The sequence below is a fragment of the Protopterus annectens genome, chromosome 1.part0, assembly GCF_019279795.1.
Source record: "Protopterus annectens isolate FY-2018-M chromosome 1.part0, PAN1.0, whole genome shotgun sequence".
NCBI classification, from domain to species: domain Eukaryota; kingdom Metazoa; phylum Chordata; order Ceratodontiformes; family Protopteridae; genus Protopterus; species Protopterus annectens.
In genome coordinates this window covers 156,929,191-156,955,306 of record NC_056725.1, presented here as the reverse complement: position 1 = coordinate 156,955,306, position 26,116 = coordinate 156,929,191, and the positions used below count along the sequence as shown (strand labels likewise).

The 26,116-nt window shown below is 41.8% G+C and overlaps 1 protein-coding gene across 1 annotated transcript in view; it reads left to right on the top strand.

Annotated features, from left to right (window-relative positions):
* The window catches only part of LOC122787645 (nesprin-2-like), a 493,963-nt gene that overhangs the window by 343,921 nt on the left and 123,926 nt on the right, over positions 1-26,116 (top strand). Inside the window, exon 6 of the mRNA XM_044054502.1 lies at positions 17,666-17,803. Coding sequence (XP_043910437.1) covers positions 17,666-17,803 — 138 coding nt within the window. The remainder of the gene's footprint in view (positions 1-17,665; positions 17,804-26,116) is intronic.

Here is a 26,116-nt window from a genome sequence, read left to right as displayed (position 1 = left end):
CATCAGTTACAGAGTTAATTGTTGAAATCAGTTACTTTTTGATTTCTTTATGGCATTAATCACAGGGATAGCAAGATGCTGCTTAAGGCCTACCCCTTCCTGAAGTCAGTAACAAACATACAAAGCTCTACCATGTCTCTCCCCTTATCTCCCCTTTGAGGTGGAGCATCCGAGATCATTCATACCCATATAGACACCAATTAGATAATATGCATACTTGAAGGACAGGGATCTAAGAGTCCTAGTGATAGAATAAATCACCAGAAAGATAGCTGACCATCACTTTGTCCTTGCTTAGCCTGGGAAAGGAATGTCTATGTGTCTGTAAGTGAACTGTAATTAGAATATTGTTATGTGTGGTGGCATGCTGTGGTGGCATTAGGGGTGTTGGCATGCATCATAGGTGACCCTCCATTGAGGAGGAAGTACAGTATGTAGCTGTATTTGTAGTGTGTTTAGATAGTGAGTGTATGTTAGGTGTGGTGTGAGCATGTGGCTGAAGTTAGGTTCTGCTAGTACATTTTGTAGGAGTTTTAGAAAGGGATTTGTTCAGAACCTCAGCATGTGTGGGATACTCATTGCATTTGGATAGCAGTAGGGTGGGAATAAGCTGTTGACTAGAAATGACTAAGGAGAGGTTGTCCTCTAGTTGGAGCATCTCTCACAAGCTCAGAAGTTCTACTTTCTTGACATGGGAATTACACATCATGTCCTTGGAAATAAGTACTCTTTGTGATGTTCATGCTTTAGAGGTTGTTTAGTTCTTCTGATCAGATCACATAACCAGTCATTAATATGATACCTAAACATATGAGGGTGGAATGAGGTGCCCTTCTCTGTGCAGGGAAGCATTTAATATGTAGAAGTAGGTGGTGACATCACATGTCTCAGAGCTGTCCATATTCCAGGAGATGTAAACTGTCTTGCAAATGCCTTGAGCCGACATCCCAATATTTCTGTGGATGCCAAAATCTGCAGATATGATGCCAATGTACTCTTTAGTCACGGTACTTTCCCCAAAAGTGGATTGCTTCACTAATTGGGGTAATATGGTATTTTCTTTCCATTGTTTCCTTTGACATAACAGAGGAAAGTGTACATTTAACACATTTTGTTAAAAGGGGTTATTTCTGTGTATTTTTACCTCCTTGATGCCACCAGATTCCCTCCTTTTGTCCAAGTCAGCACTCTCAGCCTTCATCTCATTTTGATGCAGGTGTGGTGACCCATGGACCACTTGGTTCCTAATTCTCTGGCTCTTAGTTCTGGTGCTTCTGTCATCTCCTTTCTCTTCTGTGGAAGTAACCTTTATTTCAGGACATTGCTTTGTCAGTATATCTAATTCTTTTCATTGGCCTACTAGAAGGAGTAGCAGCGCTCTTGATGGTGACTAAAAGGTTTTCTATGCTTCTGGATGCTTTTCCATTTGGTCTTGAGCATTTAGCCCCAATCCAGGACTATATACACTGTACTATTGAAAAATTTTAAAAAAATGTTATAAAGTTATGGTACTGTGAGGAAAAGATGCAAACAAATGACATTCATGTTTTTTTTTCTTGACCTGGTGGAGAGTATATTGATGTTGCACAATTGACCAAGCAGATGTTCTTCATGTTTCACTGTTGCAGTCAATACATTTGGATAATCCTGCTGGCAGGTTGCCCTCAGTCGGCCTGAATTCCAAAGTCTTGGGTCCTGTGTCGGTTGCTGTCACCTCTTCCCTGATGTCAGGTCTTCAGGGGGTATAAAAGATGCAGCCAACACCATTTTCTTCAGTCTTTCTTGCCACACGGTGCCCAAAGCAGAAACAGTTCGCAAGTGCCGGTCAGCTGACTCCTGAGATTTTCGTGTTTGAGTTTCAGATCCGAAGTCTTCTTTAAACCTAAGTACCCCGTTGGGGAAACTTTTTTCTTGCTCCAGACTGATGTCAGAAAAAGTTAATAATTGTATTTCTTGTGGAAAGCAAATACCTCATAAGGACTTTCATTCTTACTGTATTCCTTGCCTAGGCCCTGACCATGATGTTTCAAGTTGTTGGTTTTGTGCTAGATTTAACCAATGCACTATTAAGTGTCGGTATGATTTTGCATTAATCTATTTTGGGTGCAGATTTAATTATAAAATGTCATCAGATAGCCATCCGACTACCGGAGTTCACAAAAAACTCAAAGAAAAAGAAAAGGATAGACAACCGATGCCCAAAACCGACGATGAAGCTTCTCCTAAGCCAATCGCCGGTTCGCCAGTTCTCAGTGAGGCGCTTTTGCAGCCCCTGACACCCGCTACTTTAGAGTCGCAGGCCGCTACCGACTCCCACGTGGAGTCTGCTATGCCGCTGGAATCTCAAAGTATTGGAGCCTCGGACACTATTCCCACAGATGGGTCCAGAGCCGCTGAGCAGGCACCAGCTTCTGAGGGTGTATTCAGACCTAAACATCTATACATTAAACCGACTTCAAGGGCAAAGACTAAAGCACCTTCAAAGACAAAGAAACAAGCTCAAGAGCCATATGGACAGGCCTCCATGCCCAAAAAACAGATGCTCAAAATGGCCGAAGACTTGATTACATTGATCAGGGGTTCCCATCCCCCTCCTGATAAGAGGCCTAGGCAAGAGACAGACTATGAATCTTCTGATCAGGAATATTCACTTCCCCTATGAGGATTCTGATGCTGAAGACTCTATTCCTTCAGCTTCTCCTCCTGAGGACTATTCTTTTGGGGAAACCTTGCATACCATGAGGGAACATTTCCACTGGGAGAGCAAAGATTTTTCAGAATCTATAAAGAGGCTCAGGGACTTCCTTTTACTACCTCAACACAGACCCCTTGCCATTCCACCTGTGTTAGACATTGTAGATGATGTGTTTTCGGAGTCCAGTCTGACCCCTGACTCCTTACCTCCAGCTCCTGTTAAGCCTGACAGATATTACAGGGTTCCTGACTCTCATAAATTCCTTTTCAAAAACCCTACTGCAGACCCAGAGACTATTTCACAGTGTCCCAAAGGGGTTAAGGCTTCCACTGCAAAAAAACCCTACCCTCTCTGACAGAGATTCTAGGGCACTGGATAGATGGGGAAAAAAGGTTTACACATCTGCTACCTTGGCTATAAGGGCCTTAAACTGTCAGTTTCATATGCTCAAATATCAGCAACATGTCATGACATTGCTTAAACAGAAAATGCTGTTAAACTCTGAATGTGCAGAAAACAAGGAAATGCAGGATTTATTGCATGCAGCTGAACAAGGTGGAAAGCATACTTTGCAATGTGGATTTGATTCTCTGGAGGCCTCCTGCAGGGCTGCAGTTACTGGTTCTGTAATTAGGAGACATGCATGGTTAAGGGAACAAAGTCTGCCTGATCATGTCAAAGTTAAATTATTAGGTGCACCTTTACAGCACAATACTTTGTTTGGTGTTAAGGCAGAAGAGTTGCTAAAGAAAATGGAGGACAAAGCTAAATCTATGCAAACTGTCAAGGATTTTTTACAAGTACAGCCACCTAGGTTTAGTAGGCACTGGCCTACAAAGAATTGGTCCTTTCCAGTGTCAGACCTCAAAGGGGCAGATCCAAATGCCCTAGAGGCAGATCCCAGGTGCAAGGTTCATACAGGTCAAAGCAATGGGGTGCTACTACCTACAAAAGTGGAGAAGACAAATCACAACCATACAGGAAACAGTCCCAATGACTTCCCCCTGCCTGCCTGCACCGAGCAGTTATCTCCAGGCAGCACCCTTAGGGAGAAAAATAGCACTTTTTTTCTCAAAATTGGCACATTATAACCCAGGACAAGTGGGTTCTAAACATAGTGTCACAAGGCTACAAGTTTCACTTCCATACCCTGCCAAAGGCAAATGGTTGGCCAGATCTGCCAAAACATCAATGGGCAGAGACACAAAAACAAGTCTCATCCCTCATGGACATGGGGGATATTCAACAAGTACCACAGCAAGAGCAGGGAAAAGGACTTTACTCAAGACTGTTCTTGGTACCCAGAAAGGACAAAGCCTGGAGACCAATACTGGACCTATCTATTCTAAACACATTCCTGAATATACCAAAATTCAAAATGTTGACCTTGCAGCAGCTCCTGCCCATGCTGGGCAAAGAGGCTTGGCTCGTGACGTTAGACCTAAAAGAGGCATACCTGCATGTCCCAATCAGCCAATCATGCAAAAGATACCTCAGATTCAAGGCTGGCTCAATGCATTACCAGTTCTCTGCACTGCCCTTTGGATTATCTACTGCACCCAGGGTCTTTACAAAGTGCCTGGCACCAGTAATTGCTTTCTGCAGACAAAGAGGAATACAAATATATCCTTACTTGGATGACTGCCTAATTCAAGCAGAGAACAAGGACATTCTACTACAGCATCTGGCGTTTGTGAAAAGATTTTTAACATGCCTAGGGTACACAGTCAATGAAAAGAAATCAAAACTAGTACCCTCTCAAGAGATAATATTCCTGGGAGCAAGCTTAAATACAACTGCCCAGATGGCTTATCTCACGCCAGACAAACAAAGGCAACTGACTACCTACTTCAAAACATTGGCAACAAAAGCCCAGTTATCTGCAAGAAAAATTCTGCAGGCTTTGGGCTTCATGGCATCCTGCATCCTACTAATTCCATATGTAAGACTGCATACGAGGAAACTTCAAAGGTACCTAAAAAGTGTCTGGACACAACATTGCCACAGCCTGGAAACAATGATTACTCTCATTCCTTGCCTGCAACAGGAGTTTCGATGGTGGGTGAAGGCTTGTCACCAAAACAAGGGACAGCCATTCACTTTACCCCCAGCCAGGCAGAACCTAACAATGGATGCATCAGATTATGCCTAGGGGGTACATATGGCAGGAAGATATATTCAGGGCACATGGTCCGCAAGTCAAATGCATCTACATATCAATCAAAAAGAGATGCTAGTAGTTCAAAATGCCCTGACAGCCTTCAAGGACCTACTTCATCCAGGACAACTTCTGATAAAGACAGACAACACCACGGTCATGTGGTATATAAACAAGTAGGGGGGGCACACATTCTTACCCCCTTTGCAGACTAGCCATGACTTTGTGGGACACAGCATTGACTTACCAAGTTCACCTGCAGGCACAATTCCTGCCAGGAAAGAAAAATACTCTGGCAGACGAACTAAGCAGTAACCTCATGGATCCCCACGAGTGGCAGCTGGATCCACAAGTCTTCAGCATGATAGCAAGGAAATGGGGATGCCCGGACATAGATCTATTTGCCTCCCCTCACAACTACCAACTAACAAGATTCTGCACAAGGACTTATCACAGACAAGCATGGAAAGTGGACGCCTTATCTTTCAGCTGGAAAAACCTATCGGTATATGCCTTTCCTCCACTGCCTCTCCTCCCCAAGGTACTCCTAAAGGTCAGACAGGAGTCAGACAGGAGAACCAAAAATGATACTGATTGTCCCAGACTGGCCCCGTCAGTACTGGTATCCGATCTTAAGGAACTTGTCTCAATGCCCAGCCTGGACCTTACCTCAAATGACTCATCTGCTATCCCAACAAAACAATCAGATCCTGCACAGCCAACTCAGGACTCTAAACCTGGCAGCATGGCAGATTATGTAGCCATACAAAGCACACCTCTCAGTAAAGCTGTGACGGATGTCATTCTGGAAGCCAGAAGGCCTAGTACTAGGAAATCTTATGCTGGAAAATGGAAGAGATTTTGTGCTTGGAACCCGGCACAAGGAACTGATACAGCTGTACCAAATATTCCTCAGATTTTGCAATACTTAACTGAGATGCTGGACAAAGGCCTGTCTTTTTCATCAATTAAAATTCATGACTCTGCCATTTCGGCTCATTACAATACAGAGCCACCAATCTTTTCCCATCCTTTATTCAGGCAGTACCTCAGAGGAGCCAGAAATTTAAGGCCTCCAAGGAGATCACCAATACCTGCATGGGACCTCAATTATGTCTTGGAAAAACTCACCTTACCTCCATTTGAGCCAGCTGCTACTGCTGATATAAAGTTTTTATCCTGGAAAACAGCTCTGCTCCTAGCAATAACTTCTGCAAGACGAGTGTCAGAGCTACAGGCACTCATGGCTGTGGAACCTTTTATCATTTTTTATCCAGATAGGGTCTCTCTGAGGATAAACCCAACATTTATGCCTAAGGTGGTGTCCAGTGTGGCCGTTAACTAAACTATTCATTTGCCAACTTTTTATCCAAATCCACAGAACAAGGGAGAAAGAATTCTGCATTCTTTGGACGTACACAGACAGCTTAGATTCTATTTGGACAAAACTAAAGCTTTTAGGAAGACAGAGCAATTACTAGTGGCATATGCTGCAGGATCACAAGGAAAGGTTATTTCCAAGCAGACTATTTCAAAGTGGATAGGCCACTGCATTCATTTCTGCTATTCACAACATGGCAAGACAGTGCCTAAGGGCATTAGACAACCTTCAACCAGAGCTGCAGCCACTTCAGCAGCCTTTCTCAGGGGAGTTCTAACTAAAGACATTTTAGAGGCTGCTACTTGCAGTTCAGTGCACACCTTTACAAAGCATTATCATCTGCCACTTTACTCTAAATTCAGGGCAGGCTTTGCCACTGTAGTTCTGCAGGGCCTCATAGCCGCTCCTAATGCTGTTTAGCTCCAGCTTCCCAACCATAGCTTTGGGACTCTACCCAAATGTATTGACTGCAATAGTGAAACACGAAGAACATAGTACAGTTGTGTGCACTTACCATAAATGTAGATGTTCGAGTGTATTCACTGTTGCAGTCCAGGTTACCCACCCACCATCCCCCCCTTTTTCTGCTGGAACTTATTTTTTCTTCTCTGATCTATACAACTTGTGTGGTGTATTTGTTTGTAGATGAAGGTAAAGTTTATATTGGTGCATGTATGTTTTATATATATATATATATATATATATATATATATATATATATATATATATATACATAAATTTTGGCTACCCTTTAGAGGGCACCTGACATCTGGGGCAAGAAAAACTGAAGAAAATGGCGTTGGCTTCTTCTTTTATACCCCTGACGACCTGACGTCAGCAACTGACACAGAACCCAAGACTCTGGAATTCAGGCCGACTGAGGGCAACCTGCCAGCAGGATTACCCAAATGTATTGACTGCAACAGTAAATACACTCGAACATCTACATTTATGGTAAGTGTACACAACTGTACTTTCCTGTAAACACCTCTGTGTCATACCAACATATCAAAAAGCCACCTCTCTGTGAGACAAAAATTTCAATACACAGAGACTTTTATTTTTGTTTTCGTAAAACCAGTCACCCTGGCAAAAATGAGCTAAGGTTTGTTGCACTAAATGTAGGTTAACTGATGGGATGTAGCTTGAAAGTGGATGACGTGATAGCAAGAAGGATGCTGAATATTCTGTGATCCAGGAAAGAAGGTGGAAGGACACTGCAACAAAGTGTATTGGCCTTGGATGCAAATTATTCTACTTAAGGGGAGGATAGACAAGAAATGGTGTAGGGACTAATAAGAAAGGGTCTTCTTAAGACAGTGAGGAATGTCATCAGAATCAATAATAGATTCACAACAGACTCCATTGTAAAGATGAAGTGGCTTTCATTATCTCAGCCTGTTCTCTACAGCAGAGCTGCAATTACAAGGAAAAGAAGGCATTCAGGATAGCATCAGTAAAGTAGGGCAAAATTAGTTGGTCTTGATAATAGGGAACTTAAATTTTCATGTCAGAGCAGAGAGAACATATAGAACAAAATATGAGGATTGCCTGAGTTTACACAGTTGGGGCAACAGGATAGTGCACATGTGACTGTTTTAGACAACTTTTTGACAAAGTGGGTTAATAGATCCCAACTCATGACTCTTCAAGAGAGATAGCCACCAGATCACATACAAGAATGGTCAGCATGTGGCTCAAGTTGACTTAAGTCTAATAAAGAAAGGGCACCAGGGTCAAACCAGAAATTGCAAAGTTATCCCTGGTGAAATGGTTGGCCACCAGCATAAATATCTGGTGGCTGCAATTGGCTGCAAGTAGTAGTCCGAGAAGGCTCTAAAGTCAACTGAGACTAGGAGGAAGACTTGGAAGTTCTTTGAAGAAAAAACACAAGAGTTCAAGGAAATGCTTGGGACTCTAGTATATCAGAAAAAATAGGAAATAGGGGAGACATAGAGAAATGGCAGCAGCTCAAGCAGCATGTGTGAAGATGATAGAACAGATGGAGAAGTCCAGAAAGCTGTCAAAAGAAAGGCGTGCAGAAACATTTGTCTGATAGAAAATATGGACTAGGATAAGAAGGAGTACTGATTGGCTAAGATTGCAGATAACTTAATTATGGCAAAGAACAAGGCATCAGATAAACTGTATTTTCTTCTGGGAAGTGACTCAACAGATAGAACAAAGAAGCTCCTTCACGATTGCAAAGCAGACAAAAAGATAAAGAGGTTAGTCAGCAAAAGCCATTCATAAGGGATGCTAGAAACAATCTGCTCATCAGGCCATGGGATACCAAGTGCAGATGAAAGATGTACTTTCAGAAGCTTCTAAATAAAGAAAACCATGAAGAAGCCATGCTGTTACCTGTGCAGCCAGTGCTGAAAGAGGAAGGAGAACCCACTCTAGAAGTTTGAAATGCACAGAGGAACATGAAGTAATGGAAAATGGCAGACTCAGATGAAGTCACAGCAGATGTGGTCAAGATGGCGGGTGCATTAGGGGAGAAATGGTTCTACTCATTGCAGTGTGTGTGTGTGTGTGTGTGTGTGTGTGTGTGTGTGTGTGTGTGTGTGTGTGTGTATATATATATATATATATACACACACACACACACACACACACACACACACTGCAATGAGTAGAACCATGTGACATATAGAGAGAGAGAGAGATAGAGAAAGGTGTATCCCAGATAACTGGAGAACAAGTTTTCTAGTGCCAATGTAGAGGAACAAAGGAGTTACTCACAACGGTGGGCAGTACATTAGTTTCAAACTCCTGCCACACTGCATGAAAGTACTGGCGAGGGTGATTGATAAATGCAGAGATGCACAGATTATTAGTAAGTAAGATGGGAGATGAGCAGTTAGGATTAACATCAGGATGCAGTACAACCTGACTGAAGTTTGCAGTGAGATAGACAATAAGCTGGAGTTAAGCAAAGACTTCAACTGGACATTCGTAAAGTTGGAGAAAAGCATACGACTAGTTCCCAGGGGGCAGTCCTGCAATGGTTTGAAGTCCAGTATATTGGTAGAATTACTAAGACTATGTACAAGTACCCTGTGACACAAGTACTAACTGTTCAGACTTTTAGAGGGGCTTTCAGATGGAGTGGGTATGCATCTATGTTCCGTTCTGAGTCCATTCCTGTTCGTACTGGTGATGGAGTGCATCAGCAAACTGGCTGGAGAGGACAGGTCAAGAAAGCAGCTGTGCGCAGACAATGTGGCACTACAAGCAGTCTCTGAACATGAACTTCAGTATATGATAGGGGACTAGAATGGAAACTGATGGCACATGGGATGAAACTAAGTACAGACAAGACAGTGATCATGCCAGCAAATGAGGGGAATTAGAGGAAGCTGAGTACAGAGAAAGTATTGAAAATAGTAAAACAGGTTAACAACTTCAAGTGTATGGGGAGATTTTGATTGAGGAGTGGGGAAGTGAATTCCGAATGAAGAGATCAAAAGTAAAACTGGAGATACTGAAGTCAACTAACACAAAGAGTCAAGTGGTGGTATATGTCAGAAGAATGCATAGAAGCTCAAAACAAGATGCACAAAACAGCAGTATGACACAGAAAACAGGACAATGAAGGCAGGGCAGCTGAGGAAGCTTGACATGATGGCAATGATATGCCTCAGATGGGTAGTAAGATGTACACTGTGGGACATGAATATATAACATCAGATTGGGATCTAAAGATTTAGAGGAGATCAAGGAAATGGATTACAATGATTTGGTCACATGAGTCATAAATGAGAAGGTCATTTGGTAAATCAGTTTAGGACTGACAGAAAGCAAGTGATGAAGATGGCCAGCCAAGAGATGGCTGGATTGCATGAGAGATGACCTGTAACCGATGAAGAAAGAAGAGTATCTCTGAATTGAGAGAGGTAGTGAGAGTTGATACAATAACCCAACCCCACGTAAAATGGGAAAAGGAGGTGATGATGACAATGATTTGCTTTTTGAGCTCACCATGTGTGTGGCACACTTTTTGTTTTCTCTTCAATTCCTGCTATCCACCAACCATTAGTCTTCCCATTATTGACTGATCAGCCCATTCTTTTCTTATTGGTGGTGGTGGGGGGTAATCACTGGAAAATTTCATCCAGGCAGCTATCTGCTTCGGCACAACCTGGGTTGTTGGTTGATCCTGGGTCATCTGGGTTGTAATCAGGGCTTCATCCCTCTGTGTCATGGAGCCAACAATTTTGTAGTACTCTTGTTTGTCTTGGAAGGTAGTCTTTTTAGCTTTCACTTTTGCCAGAAGTCTCAGAACTTACGCATTTTGTTTGCAAAGAACAGTCTGTCATTCCACGTGAATGATGTTCATCGTGTTACCCTGCTGCAGTCATCACACTTGGTTTATCCTGCCGTCAGGCGCCCCACAGTCGGCCAGAGTTCCAAAGTCTTGGTCCGGCGTCGGTTGCTGTCGCTTCCTCCCTGACATCGGTGCGCCAGGGGTATATAAGAGGCATCCGATGCCATTTTCTTCCGTCTTTCTTGCCGCGCGGTGCCCGAAGCAGAAGCGGTTCGCAAGTGCCGGTCGGCCGACACCTGAGATTTTTGAATCGAATTTAAGTCCGAAGTCTTCAATAAAGCTAAGTACCCCATTGGGGAACCTTTTCTTCCCTCAGTCCGATGTCAGAAAAAGGTAACAATTGCATTTCTTGAGGGAAGCAAATACCTCATAAGGACTTCCATTCTTATTGTATTCCTTGCCTAGGCCCAGACCACGATGTCACAGGTTGTCAGTTTTGTGCTAGGTTTAATAAATGAACTATCAAATGCCGTTTTGACTTTGCACGACATTACTTTGGTAGGAAATTTAATTATATCATGCCGTCGGAGCAGCAGACGACCGGCATGTATAAAAAACGCAAGGATAAGGACAGGCAGCCTAGAACCAAGCCAGACTCCGAGGCCTCTGCTGGGCCTGTCACCGGTTCTCCGGTTTTCAGTGAGGCGCCTACGCAACCCCTGACGACCGCAGAAATGGAACCCCAGACAGCTTCGGATTCTCAAACGGAGTGTACTAGGCCATTGCAACCATCTTCATTAGGCCCTTCCGACACCGGAGCAGAAGGTGATCCTGGTACAATAGAAACGCCTTCGGTTTCAGAAGTTGTCTTCAGACTGACTACACTCACCATTAAATCTTATGCTAAGCTAAAGACTCCATTAAAACCAAAAAAGACTGTACATCAGTCTCCTGTTCAAGGCCCCATGCCTAAGAAACAGATGCTTAAGATGGCTGAAGATTTGATTACCCTAATCAGGGGTTCCCATCCCCCTCCTGATAAAAGGCCAAGACAAGAGGAGGATTATGCTTCCTCTGACCAGGTTTCTATTTCCTCAGATTCTTCTGAGGAACAGGATTACACTTTTCCCACTTATGAAGACTCTGATGCTGAAGACTCTATTCCCTCAGCATCTCCCCCTGAAGACTACTCCTTTGGGGAAACTTTACATACCATGAGGGAACATTTCCACTGGGAAGGCCAGGACTACTCTGATTCTAAGAAAAGGCTCCAAGAGTTTCTTTTACTACCCCAGCACAGACCACTTGCTATCCCTCCAGTTTTAGATGTTGTGGATGATGTTTACTTAGAGTCTAGTCTAAATCCAGACTCCCTACCTCCTGCTCCAGCCAAACCAGACAGATACTACAGAGTACCTGACACACACAAATTCCTTTATAAAAGCCCTCTGGCTGACCCTGAAACAATTTCCCAGGGTCCCAAAGGGGCTAAAGCTTCTATGGCTAAAAATCCTGTACCCTCTTTAAGGGATTCCAGAGCCCTAGATAGATGGGAAAAGAAGATATACACCTCAGCTACTCTGGCTATGAGAGCATTAAATTGCCAGTTTCACATGCTGAAATATCAGCAATTCCTAATGTCTCAATTAAAACAAAAACTGAGCACACATTCTGAACAGACTGAATTCAAGGAAATGCAGGATATGTTGCATGCAGCTGAACAGGTGGGCACGCATACTTTACAATGTGGATTTGATTCATTGGAAGCTTCCTGTAGAGCAGCTGTTACTGGGTCTGTCATACACAGACATGCTTGGTTAAAAGAACAAACCCTACCTGATCATGTTAAAGCAAAATTATTGGATGCACCTTTACAGCAGGATGTCTTATTTGGTGTCAAAGCAGAAGAGGTTTTAAAGAAAATGGAGGATAAGGCAAAATCTATGCAGACGGTCAAGGATTTTTTTACAGGTATAACCCCCTCGTTTCAACAGAAATTGGCCAACAAAAAACTGGTCCTTTCCAGCTTCTGACAGACCACAGAGGGGCAAATACAGACGCCCAAGGGGCAGAAGTCAGTCCCATGGCCCTTACAAACCTCGCCAATGGGGTGCCGCAACCCAGAAAGGAGGTGAAGACAGGCCCCAAGCTAGCAGAAGACAAACACAGTGACTCATCCCTCCAACTACCAAGCAAATCTCTCTTGGGAGGAAAATTAGCACTTTTTGCAGACAACTGGCACATCATCACAAAAGACAAATGGGTCCTAAACATTGTCTCACAAGGATACAGATTCCACTTTCATACCTTGCCAAGGATAAAAGGAGTGCCAAACCTGCCACCAAATCAATGGGCAGAGGCACAAAAACAAATTACACCCCTCATGGATATGAGAGCCATTCAACAGGTACCTACACAGGAGCAAGGACAAGGATTTTACTCAAGACTCTTTCTAGTCCCCAGAAAGGATAAAGCATGGAGACCCATTCTGGATCTTTCAATTCTGAACACCTATCTGCAAGTACCAAAATTCAAGATGCTAACACTACAGCAGCTTCTTCCCATGCTGGGCAAGAAGGCTTGGCTAGTAACGTTGGATCTCGAGGAGGCATACCTGCATGTCCCTATCAGACAAAATTGCAGAAGATACCTCCGCTTCATTGCAGGTTCAACCCATTATCAGTTCTCTGCACTGCCCTTTGGCTTATCTACTGCGCCCAGGGTCTTCACAAAATGCCTGGCACCAGTAATTGCATGCTGCAGACAAAGAGGAATTCAAATATACCCATACCTGGACGACTGCCTTATTCAAGCAGAAAGCAAGGACATTCTTTTAAAACATCTGGCATTTGTCAAACACCTTCTAAGTTGCCTAGGGTACACAGTAAACGAAAAGAAATCAAAACTAGTGCCTTCACAAAACATAATATTCCTGGGTGCCAGCTTGAATACAATGGCCCAGGTGGCTTACCTCATGCCAGACAAGCAACAACAGCTAACTCAATACTTCAAAATAATGGCAACAAAGACCCATCTCCCTGCAAGCAAAATTCTGCAGGCCTTGGGATTCATGGCATCTTGCATACTACTAATACCATTTGCAAAACTGCATATGAGGAAATTACAATGGTACCTGAAAAGCGTATGGACTCAGCACAGCCACAGCTTGAAACAATGATACCACTCATTCCCTGCCTTCAACAGGAGTTTCTGTGGTGGGCACAGGCATGTCACCTCAACAAGGATCAGCCTTTTACATTACCCACAGCCAGGCAAACTATGACAACAGATGCATCGGACTATGCCAGGGGAGCACACATGACAGGACAGTTTATTCAGGGCAAATGGACTACAGATCAAAGGCATCTGCATATCAATCAAAAGGAAATGCTAGCAGTACAGAATGCCCTAACAGCTTTCAAGGACCTCTTACACCCAGGACAACTAATAATAAAGACGGACAATACCACAGTAATGTGGTACATCAACAAGCAAGGGGGCACACATTCCTACCTCTATGCAGGCAAGCAATGACCTTGTGGAACACAGCACTGTCTTACCAAGTTCAACTACAAGCGCAATTCCTGCCAGGAAGTAAAAACACATTGGCAGATGACCTAAGCAGAAACATCATGGATCCCCATGAGTGGAAACTGGATCCACAAGTATTTGCAATGATAACTCAAAAATGGGGACGCCCAGACATAGATCTGTTTGCCAACCCCCAAAACTACCAACTTCAAATATTTTGTACAAGGACATTCCACCCACAAGCTTGGAAAGTGGACGCCCTCTCATTCAGTTGGAAAACATTAACAGTGTATGCCTTTCCTCCACTGCCTCTTCTAGCAAAGGTGCTGCTGAAAGTCAGATTACAGAGGCCACAAATGATACTCATTGCACCAGACTGGCCACGCCAGCACTGGTATCCAATTCTAAAGAACATGGCCCATGGCCCACCATGGATTTTACCACAAATTCCTCACCTGCTCACCCAGCGAGACAATCAAATTCTACACAGCCAGCTCAAGACTTTAAACCTGGCTGCATGGCAAATTACCTAAACAATCAACCAACACCTCTATCCAAAGCTGTTATGGATGTCATTCTGGAGGCCAGGAGGCCCAGCACCAGGAAAACCTATTCAGACAAATGGAAAAGATTTTGCGCCTGGAACCAGGCTAAAGGCCAAAATCCCCTTGATCCAAACATTCCTCAGATTCTACAATATTTAACTGAGATGTTGCACAAAGGACTTTCCTTTTCATCTCTTAAGATCCACGCCTCAGCAATTTCAGCTCATTACAACATGGATCCTCCTTTATTTTCACATCCACGCCTAAGACAGTACCTCAGAGGGGCTAAGAACATAAAACCGCCCAGGAGAGCACCAACACCTACTTGGGATCTCAACTTTGTTCCGGAAAAACTTACACTGCCGCCCTTTGAACCAGCTTTCTCAGCTGATTTAAAGTTTCTTTCATGGAAAACTGCCCTGCTGCTAGCAATAACTTCAGCTAGAAGAGTCTCAGAGCTACAGGCACTAATGGCAGTGGAGCCTTTCATCATTTTTCATCAAGACAGAGTCTCTCTATGAACTAACCCTTCCTTTATGCCAAAGGTGGTATCCAGTGTGGCCCTAAACCAAACCATTCATTTGCCCACCTTTTTTCCAAATCCCCAGAACAAAGGAGAAAGACTCCTGCACTCTTTGGACATTCACAGACGACTACGTTACTACTTGGATAAAACTAAGGCTTTCAGAAACTCTGACCAGCTCTTTGTAGCCTATGCTGCAGGATCACAAGGAAAAGCTATCTCAAAACAGACCATTTCAAAATGGATAGGACATTGCATACGTTTCTGCTACACGCATCATGGGAAACCGGTACCTGCTAGCATTAGGCCCCACTCCACCAGGACTACAGCTACATCAGCAGCCTTTCTCAGGGGGATGCCAACCAAGGATATTCTGGAAGCTGCAACTTGGAGTTCAGTGCACACCTTCATCAAACACTATCACTTACCTCTATATTCTAAGACTAGAGCTGGCTTTGCCACTGCAGTTTTGCAGGGCCTACTAGCTTCTTCTAACCCTGTTTAACTCCACCACCCATCCTTAGCTTTGGGATTCTACCCAAGTGTGATGACTGCAGCAGGGTAACACGATGAACATAGTACAGTTTTGTACCTACCATAAATGTAGATGTTCGAGTGTTCACCCTGCTGCAGTCCAGGTTACCCTCCCTCCATCCCCTCTGAATTAGCTGGACTTATCCATACCTTTCTGTCCTATACTATCTCTGTGGTGTATTTGCTTGTGACTGAAAGTATTGTTTTATTTTTACATGTATATTTTTATATAGCAATATGTATTGCCTACCTATTATGGGCACCTGACATCTGGGGCAAGTAAAACTGAAGAAAATGGCGTTGGATGCCTCTTATATACCCCTGGCGCACTGACGTCAGGGAGGAAGCGAAAGCAACCGACACCGGGCCAAGACTTTGGAACTCTGGCCGACTGCGGGACCGCCTGACGGCAGGATAACCCAAGTGTGATGACTGCAGCAGGGTGAACACTCAAACATCTACATTTATGGTAGGTACAAAACTGTACTTTCTGTCCCTGAAAATCAGTCCCTGCACTCTCTCAAAAGTAGTTTTAGTGGTCACTTCAGACCAGTCTGTTCATTTTCCAGACTTGTTATTAATAGAATCAAGCATTTCCGCAGCACTTTTGAAGTTCTGTGGCATTTTTTGTTCAACTTCTTGAGAGTTAATAATCCTCAAATCAGACAGACTTTACTCTTGTATTGTGGTTCAGGAAAATAATCAATTAATCAATGGCAGCTTTGGTCTGTATTATTTTCTGCTGCTAAAATGGTCTGTAGTCTTTTCTTTCTACTAATATTACTAAAGATGGTATTGCTTGTAGTATACACTTCAGGAGTGTGTCTACAGTTAACATTTTGTAGTCATGTATTTGTCTTTACAAAACATGATAGTTTATGTATTCATTCCAGGAGCCGAGTCATCTTTGTTGAAGCTAGTGCAATCTTTCTTCATCATTTCCATGCACCTATTTATGTTCTGATAGACTTGTGATAAACTTATTTCCTATCTATAAAGAAAACACACGTGGAAGCCTGTGTTTGTTTGCTTGTTTGTTTTTTGTACAAAAGCCACTTCCTTATTATCTGAAGGGTCATTATGTAGTTTATACAAGAAGCCCTACAGATGAACTGGATAACCCTAATCTCAAAAAAGTGCTGATGTAGGGGGGCCTGTACCATAAGATGACCGGAGCCCTTCATCAGGAAATAACTTGGTTAAACTCCCATCCCATCAGACCATGCTAAACTGCCGAGAGGAGGCTAAGTGTTAGTGCATGCTAAGCTGCTGAGTTGAGGTTAAGTAGTAAATTTTCCCTGTATGTTGGCATGAAAATTCAGGAAGTGGGTGTGAAGTAAGAGTAAGCTATGGTCGAAAATCGGTGGGTAAATGTTTCCTTGGGAGAAAAGACAGGTACACAGAACATTTTTTTTTGTTCTGTTGTAACAAAAATAATTGAATGCAGCCTCAGAACTTGTGTGAGACTGCGATACCTGCATCTGTTCTAGGTTAGACAGACACACACACAATCATTTGTCTTAAACTGAGGAACAAAGGAAGGCATTTAGTTACAGAAAAAGAAGTAAACTTGTAAGAGGAGTGTGTCTCAAAGGTCATGGGGGTTAGCAGTACATTTAGTTCTCGTCCTGTATTAGTTGGTATTGTTTTCTTTCTATGACTGATTTGTCTCATGACACATCATGGAAGGCTCTGTCTAGGCACTATGTCTTTGTTCACACAAAATGTGTGATTCTGAGCTAATCAGTAAACCATTTTTCATTTAATTCTCATCTACACATTGTTTTCATATGAACATGTCTATGGTGTCAGTTGTGTGACAGTTCTTAGCTCTGTAGTAGTATTGTAACTTAATATTTTGGCTGGGTTTACAAACAAACCTTAAGAAATGCTGTGGGTGTTTTTAGAAACTTTTCAGGTGCCACTTTCGTGAAATATTAGTTATGGGTTGAATGATGTATGTCGGTCTACACTGTAACAAACTGCATATTAATGAGAGCTTGCATTATTTTTTTTTTTTTTTAGCATTTCATAAGCCAACATGAAGAGTTTGAACATGAAAGACAGATGATCAGTGTCTGGCTGACAGAGATGGACTTGAAGTTGACCAATGTAGAACATTTCTCTAGCAACACTTCCACCAGCAAGATGAAAGCACTCCAAGTAAGATTAACTTTTCTCACTGACTTTGAGAAAACTCCTGCGTAAACTGCATCAGATGTGAAAAGGAATTTGTTGTGTGCTCCATGAAAATGTTTTTTATTTTTATTAATATATTTATATTTTATATTCTATTGACTGATTTAACCATTGTGGCTCATTTTTAGTTTACCAGGGAGAAAGCTTCAATACAGTAGAATAAAAGGTAAAAAGAACAAATTGTAAGCAAGTTTCTGCACTGAAATATTACAGTACCTGTATAAGAGAATGCCTAACTGTGGTAAGACCAGTGTAGCAACAAGCAAAATAATTTAACAGCAACAATGAGCTTGATAGTCTCCATGTAAATCTGTAAACCGAATAACTGAACAAAGTTTGTACAGGAAGAAAAAGTGACTGATGTCTCATACAGAATGATTCAAAAGGAGGTTCAAGATACCCTGACCCTATGCTGTAGAGCATTGAAGCCCTGGCTGTACCCCAGATGATCCATGTTTACCTAGTGGTGCAGGTGCTAGAGGGATTGGGTGGGAATGGGGGAGGATGAGAGTGCCCTAGTCCGTTCATTGTGTGTGTGGGCGGGGCAGCTTAGCATATGGCATTGAGGACATCTTAAGGATTGCAGGTATATCACCCACAGGAGATAGATTAGTGAGTCTATGCTGTAGTGGCATTACAGGAGGTTGGCATAAGAGGTAGCATGGATGTACCTACCCTCTGTCAGCAGTGATTGTAGAGCTCAGAACCTGCTCGTGGGAGTGGTTAGATGTCAAAGACCTGATCCCTGATACATTGATCATAGCTCAACCTCCCAGTTTGCTTGGCTGTCACCGTGGTGGAATAAATGGGCCTGTATACTACTGCAAATAAATGGTCTTTTGAGCAACCGTGAAGAGTAGGAATTGGTGGTCAGCAGTGGATTAGGAAAAAAATGGCATTCCATTAGCTAGCTAAAATTGCTATCTGTTGTTTTGAGTCTGCATCTAGAACTGCATTGTTCACTATGTGGTTGCAGAGCAGTGTCTGCACTGGTTATTACTTTTAGCTGCTTGCAACAGTCTTCTGCAGATCTGAGGCTCCTTACAGATGAGACAGATATTCAGTGATGTGGGTCCCATACTAAAAAGTAGCAGTATTTGTTTGTTACTCCAACCAAATTTAAGGACATTCAAGCTTTCAAACAAGTTTAGTAGGTTTAGCTATTTGTAGAAGAAATTGAAGAGTAATCAGAATAATTTGTTCATGAGTGGACTCTATTTGAATTCCTTGTTGAGGTCACAGTGATGAGCTCCTTGCAGGGGGGATGCAGCTAAAGTAAATCCAAAAGCTTTGCTGTAACTAACTGTTTAAGTTACCGTATGACAGACCAATGCAAATTATACTCACATTAAATAGTAAATAATTATACATCAATTCAATCAAGGACACAAGAGCCCTACTCAAACAACGTGACATAGCTTGGGCAACCTGGCGTACCAACAAAGCAAGTACAAATCGACAATACTTCCTAGAGCTCAGAAACAAAACAAAAAAACAAATACATAATGACAAAAAAAGTTATTATATCCGGCTACAAAAAACTCACTACAACAATCCACAAAAATTCTGGTCCGCAGTCAACCACATTCTCCAACCAGGCAAAAACACCTCCCCAAACCCTAACGCTGAGGGTGATAACAATGATATTGCCACCCATTTTGACTATTTCACCTCCTCCATCCACAAGTTATTCAACAATTTCCCCACTACTAGTACTACAAATACAAAACTGTCACTGTAAGACCAACACCCAGTTTTCTCTCAAACCAGTTCCAACTGACCTAATTCGTAAACACCTTGCTAAATTGAAACCCACCACTCTCTCTGCTGATAAACTTCCCAATGATTACCGCCTCTGCCATCGCCTACCCTATTTCCATACTCATCAATAGATCCATAGCTGAACGTCGTCCCCGTACACAAAGGTGGATCTTCGACAGAACTTAGCAATTATTGCCCCATAGCTGTACTATCTCCCCTCCCTATACACACCCAACTACTAAATCATCTTCTTCAGTATAACCTACTAGAAAATTCCCAACATGAATTTCGGCCAAACCATAGCACCACCTCTACCCTTATATCCTTTACTGACCACGTCAACCAACAAAGAAATCTCGGTAACTTAGTATCTCTTGTCATTTGACACGGTATTCCACTGCAAATTACTATTGACTCTGAGCTCAATCTGGATAACTACTCACTACTGTGGTTTAAAAATTATCTGTCCCTCTGGCAACAAGCTGTTAAGTAGCATAACTCTCTCTCCCCTCTCCTCCCAGTGGGCCAATGTGTTCCGCAAGGATCCATTCTTGGTCCCTTATTATTTTCCATCTTTACCAATAACCTCCCCTCGGCTACCCAACAAACTAATATAGTGCAGTATGCTTATGACACCACCCTTATTTGCTCAGCCCCCTCTCTACAGTTACACCAAGACAGAACCCAGGAAGCCTTTACTACTGTAGAAAAATGGCTAAATTCCTCCCAATTCATACTAAACCCATCTAAGACCCAACTCATGATCTTCCACCCATCCAAAACTTTCACCCCATCTTGCTATTCTCATTAACATCCTCCAGCAATACCCTTATCACACCAGTAACCCAAGCCTAGCTACTAGGTGTAACAATTGACCAAAACCTAAAATTTCATAACATATACCACTAACAATCGCCAAAGTTCATAAAAAACTAGGTTCACTCTACCGCTGCAAGACCTTCCTCATAGAGGAATCCCGAATCACTATCTCTCATACTCTCCTCCTTACTATACGCTTCCCCAGTTTTAACTAACCTAAGCAAATCTGACCTTCTGAAACTATATACCTGCTACAATAAAATCTCAAAATTTGCAACCATTGCTAAGTTTCATTCTCATCACTGCCTCTCCCTAAGACAACTAAGATGGTTAGAACTCCCTAATCTACTAAAATACAATAAATGTCTCCTGATCCATCAACTGCTATACCAACCAAATAAAATACCTGCCCTCTCTGGTCTGCTCACCTTCCATAATACTGCGCATCAACTAAGATCTTCCAATACCACTCTACTGACTGTTACCAATAGCTTAAATAGCTCAGGCCAATCTCTTTATTCCTATGCAGTTGCTAATCCCTGGAACTCGCTACGCCCTGACGTTAGATGTCTAAATAGTAAACATACTTTCAAATCCCTACTAAAACATCTCCTATTCTAACTTGTAAAAACACTAGTACTGTCAACAATGAAGGATGGTGCAGGAAAAAAGTAATCCACTGCGTATAAGGTTAGCAACTTATTTAAAAGTTCGTTGGTCAGCGTAAAATCAGCAAAATACACTCGTGCCATTTAGGACACATCATTGCATCAATCTAAACGAGCTTGGGTGGCTTGAACTACCCAGCCTAATCCAGTATAACCAACTGATTATGGCCTATAAAATCCTCTATAATCCGGACAATACTCCTGCACTTAAAAATATTATAACCACCTATAACAATCCTAGACCGCTTCGATCCTGTAACAAACTACTAATTCAGACTAGCAAAATTAATAACACAGCCGGTGACACTCTCTTTGCAAACTCTGTAAGTAGATCCTAAAACTTTCTTCCAGCTGATATTACCTTACATTCCACCTTAGGTCAATTTAAAACTAGACTCACATTTGTCACTTAACTGGCTATGTCACTGTATCAAGCCTGGCTAACTCTCTAGAATGTGTAGAAATCTGTTAACCATCTTGCTGTGTAATTTAATTTAGTCCTGACTTACGCTCGGGATTAACTCTAACCTGTGGAACTTGTTTTACTTGCTTACTTATGTAATCTCTGTAAATAGTCTGTTTGTAATATGTAATGCTGGTATTATGTAATGCTGTATCTGCTTACCCTTGGAGCTTTTCTCCCCAGGCCTCCGCTGATAATGGACATGCATCCAGTCGGGCTATCCCGGTCAACAAATGTAAAATAAAAATATAAAAAATGATTTCTAGTTTATGATCCTGTTCGTCTGTGGAAGCTTCTTTTTGAATTTATGTTCAGGCAATGCTATATTTGTTGTATAATATCTTGTTTAATTGTTTCTCAGTATTCTAACCATTGTATGTTGCATCAGTTGTAAAACTCTGATTTTTACTCCTTTTATATGTTCTATGCTCTTTGTACAAAATAGCTATGTTTATATTATTTTTTTTTTTTTTTTTCATAATTTTTTACTATGTATTTGGAGCTTTTCTCCCCAGGCCTCTGCTGAAAGTGGTCACTTTTTGTCCGGTTGGACTAACCCGGTAAACAAATGGAAAATAAATAAATAAATAAACATGAACTTACCATTGTATTAAGTAGCAGGTAGTCTCATATTCTATACGTACAGACTAAATGCTGGTTGCACTGTGTTACAGATTTATTAACATGAATATACAATGATAATGAGCTTTCCATGGCACACCTACATATTTAATACTTCCAACACACTGGACAATTTTCCATTGTTGAAAGGAATGCCTGTGATACATGAGATGATAGCTCATGTATAGTTAGAACACAGTGCGATAGATTTGCTTATTGTGGTATTTAACAGAAGGTGAGAGGCCGCTTGACGTTCTTCCAGTGAAGGGAACCCAGGATAAAAGTGAGTTGGATAGTAATGTGAGATGAGGATTTATGAAGAAGTGCAATGCTGGCAGTGTACTAAATAGTTTTCAAAACATAAAACTGTTGAAATAGTTTATTAATATGCATGTGAAAGATGAGAGTAGAGCCTTCTAAGACAGTTCGTTGTGTGTATATTCTCCCGTGATTTTTTTTTTTTACAGTACAAGTCTTAAAACGCTTTATTTTAACTATCTTGGAGTTTTTTGTGGGAGTTTTAACCCTTTTAAAGTCTTTTATGAATGTTGAATTGAGTTTATGCACTATGGCCATGTTAGTGCAGTTCCTCTCGTTGCCTCGTGCTGCAAGAACCACAAGTAATTTGTGGCTGCTATTTCCATTAAAAGCTTCTTTTGAAAGTTTTGACTGGAAAACTTGCTGTTTCTGCAATTTTTTTTCTTTGGGGCTGTAATTATTTGTGGTCATAGAACACATTTACAACATTCTAAATGATTTTTTATTTAAAATTGCCGTTTGGGAAACATTTTGTTTTTGAATAATTTCTGACAGGATTTTCCTTAAGTTTATGTCTAATTCCTTGTCCAAGGTTTGGATTTATTATTATTTTATGGATTGATTTGATTTACATTTTAAACAAATTTCTCATTTAAATTGTGATTTTGACACTATTTTGTTTGTGTGACATTTCTGAAGGGAATTTTACTTAATATTACACTTAATTCCTGGTCTATGGCTATCTGGGACTATTTGTATTTATGTTAGGCTAGAGTAGCCTTTATTTATTTATTTATGTATGTATGTATGTATGTATGTATTTATTCTGGTCTGTGTGATGTATTTGTTGTGCTTTGTGCTAAGTTACTGAAAGTGCCGTCTTTTTTCACAATACCGAATTCAATATAGTTTCATTATAGAAATATACTTCAGTTTGCTATTTAGAGGGAACTTGGGATTTGTCCATTTTGTACTGGACTGACAGTACAAGCCAGTACTTTGTATTGCTCATGCTAGGTTTTTTGCCCCCTATCTTGATGGCTTCTGTTACACACACACACACACACACACACACACACACACCCACACACACTCACTGTCTTCCCATCTGCACCTAAAAATGAAAGTATAATAAAAAAAAAGCCTTAACCATCTTGTGACTCCGCAGTAGCCTTTGCTTTGAATAGGGTGTCAGATCACTCACCTTCTGTTACTTCAAATCCCCTGGAATGGTTGTAGTACCACAACTGTGCATGACAGAAGGGCCAGAAATATCCTGTGGGGCTGTACCATTGCCTGCTGCGGGTATGGGAAAACAGACCCTTCAGGTGTAGGGGAAGTCAGGGATGCAGAATCTGTTGCCAGTATTGATACTTTTCACCCTGAGGATTCTTTTGCAAGTGCAGTGTATGCCAAAAAGAGACATAAGACCCACCAAATGGTTGGACAATAGTCTCTGCATGTTTTTTTCACCAGAGATGGTAGCTATGGCTAGATCCATCGTTGAAGCAGTTTGGTTACAGAGTGCATACCTGTGTTATGAGTAATGCCGTTGCTTTCAGCACTGGTCACCACCAGCAGCCAATCTGATATGGATCCTCTTTTTAATGGGGATCCTGTGTCTGATGATTGTGACCTGTCTGAGTCAAGTCAGTCAAGTTCCTGGGATAATGAACAGGTACAGGTACCAAAAGAGATGCTTTCTTCTTTCCAAATGTAGACTAGATATAGAGATGTATTCAACTGGCAGCTATTTTTGGCTGCCCCAAGATTAACAGAGTTTATGATCTCTTGGAGGACATTGAGACCTTTCCTGCATTGATTCCAGCATTGGAGGATGTCTTCAGGAAAGCTTGTAGTGTTTCTCTCTTTATTGATGCTTTCTCTAGAAAGTGTTTAAGAAATTTCAGGTATGCTTAACCTTGCATGGCCTCCAAGCCCCTTTATTTGCAGACCCTGTTTCAGTGTCCCAACTGACATTTGCTAATATGAAGACCATGTCTTCTAACCCATCCCTCAAGATAAACTGGGGAAGTGGATAAAATCTCAGGGAAAGAAGTCATTGCAGTCTGGCACTGTAGCTTTTAAAGTGTTAAACTACCAGTGTTTTATGTGGAAGTTTGTGGTGAGAAGCATGTACAGTTTAAGTGAGTTTTCTGCATCATTGTCTGCAGACCAAAAGGTCTCTATTAAATATATTATCTCCAATGTTTCTCAGGTGTCAAAACATCAGATAAAAAGTGCAGTGGAGAGGGCTGATACAACTTCTAGAAGTGCAGCATTGTCAGTTGTGACTGGTCCTTAAAAAGAGGTAAATTGATGCAAGGAGTGTAAAAAATGTTTCATATTCCTAAGTTCTCCTCCTTTAAGCAAGATAACTTTTGTCAGCCTAACAGAAATCCCAGCTGTACAAAAACCAAGGCAATATAAGGAAATGGCAGGATGACAACACCGAGTTGAACAAGTATTCCTTTCCTAAAAAGAATACCTCCCGCTTAACTTACGACTATGCCCAGGCACTGTAACCATCTTTATCAAGCCCCTTTTGGGTGTCTCTTCTATCAAGTTAGCTCTCAACCAGTGGTTTCCATCAAATGGGTGCTAAACATTTTTGGCTGGGGTTACAGATTGCAGTGAAAAAACCACAGGGAGTTCCCCCTCATCTGCCAGACCAGACTTTGTTATTCCCTCCCTTTTTCCAGCCAATGCTGGACTCAGGGGTCATAGAACCAGTCCCTACTTCTTAGGATCATAGGAACATAAGAAGTTGCTAGGCTAATGGCCCTAGGGCCCTTACAAGCCTAGCCAAGTTCTACCCTTATTTCCACAATTAGCATCTATTGTCCCTGTCCAAGAGGGATACAGGTGGAACCCCCATTGTGAATTTATGGTTACTCATCCAGTCGTCCAGATTTTGCTCAAAGTGGGCTAATGAGGTGCTCTGTTTGACATGAAGTGGCAGTCTGTTCCAAAGGTGTGGTAACCTCTGGAAGACAAATCTGTTCCTTTAGCAGGTTCTATTAATGTCACATACCAGGTTAAGGTCTTTAGAGCAAGTAAACTATGTACCATTTGACTTATGGAGATGCAGCATTTCCAATAAAACAGGGTCAGAGATTGCTTTATGTGCAAGGGCAGAGATTGCATCTGAGTAGTCTGTATGAAACAGAGTAAAGTGACATTGATTTCAGATGATCCATATAGGACAGATGCTGAAGACCTTGAATTTTCCTTGTAAGGAAACTTTGTGGTTTCTCCAGTTGCTGCAGGTGCTTGGAAAGGTACAAATACCAAAAGGGGCATTGTACTCAATTATTGGCCTGATGAGGGAAGAGTACAGGGAGTTTATAACTTATTTTTTTCTGGAGGCAATGCCCTTACTTATGAGATAGCAATGTAGAATGACCTTCTTACCACTGTGGAGAAATGGTAGTCAAAGGTAAGGCTGTTGTCAACCTGTGTGCCCAGGTCTCTCATCACTCAGTGCAAACTTAAGGTGCTGCTATTGATGTAGTAGTTAGCAGGAACATCACCCTTACCAAAAGGGATAACACATTTGTTTGCATTCCGTTTAAGGAATGACTTTGGCACCAATCATTTGTTTGTGTAAGACCCTCTTGCAGGATGTTGACATCATTTGGAGATTCTATGACCACTCCCAGTTTGCAGTCATCAGCAAACTTTGTC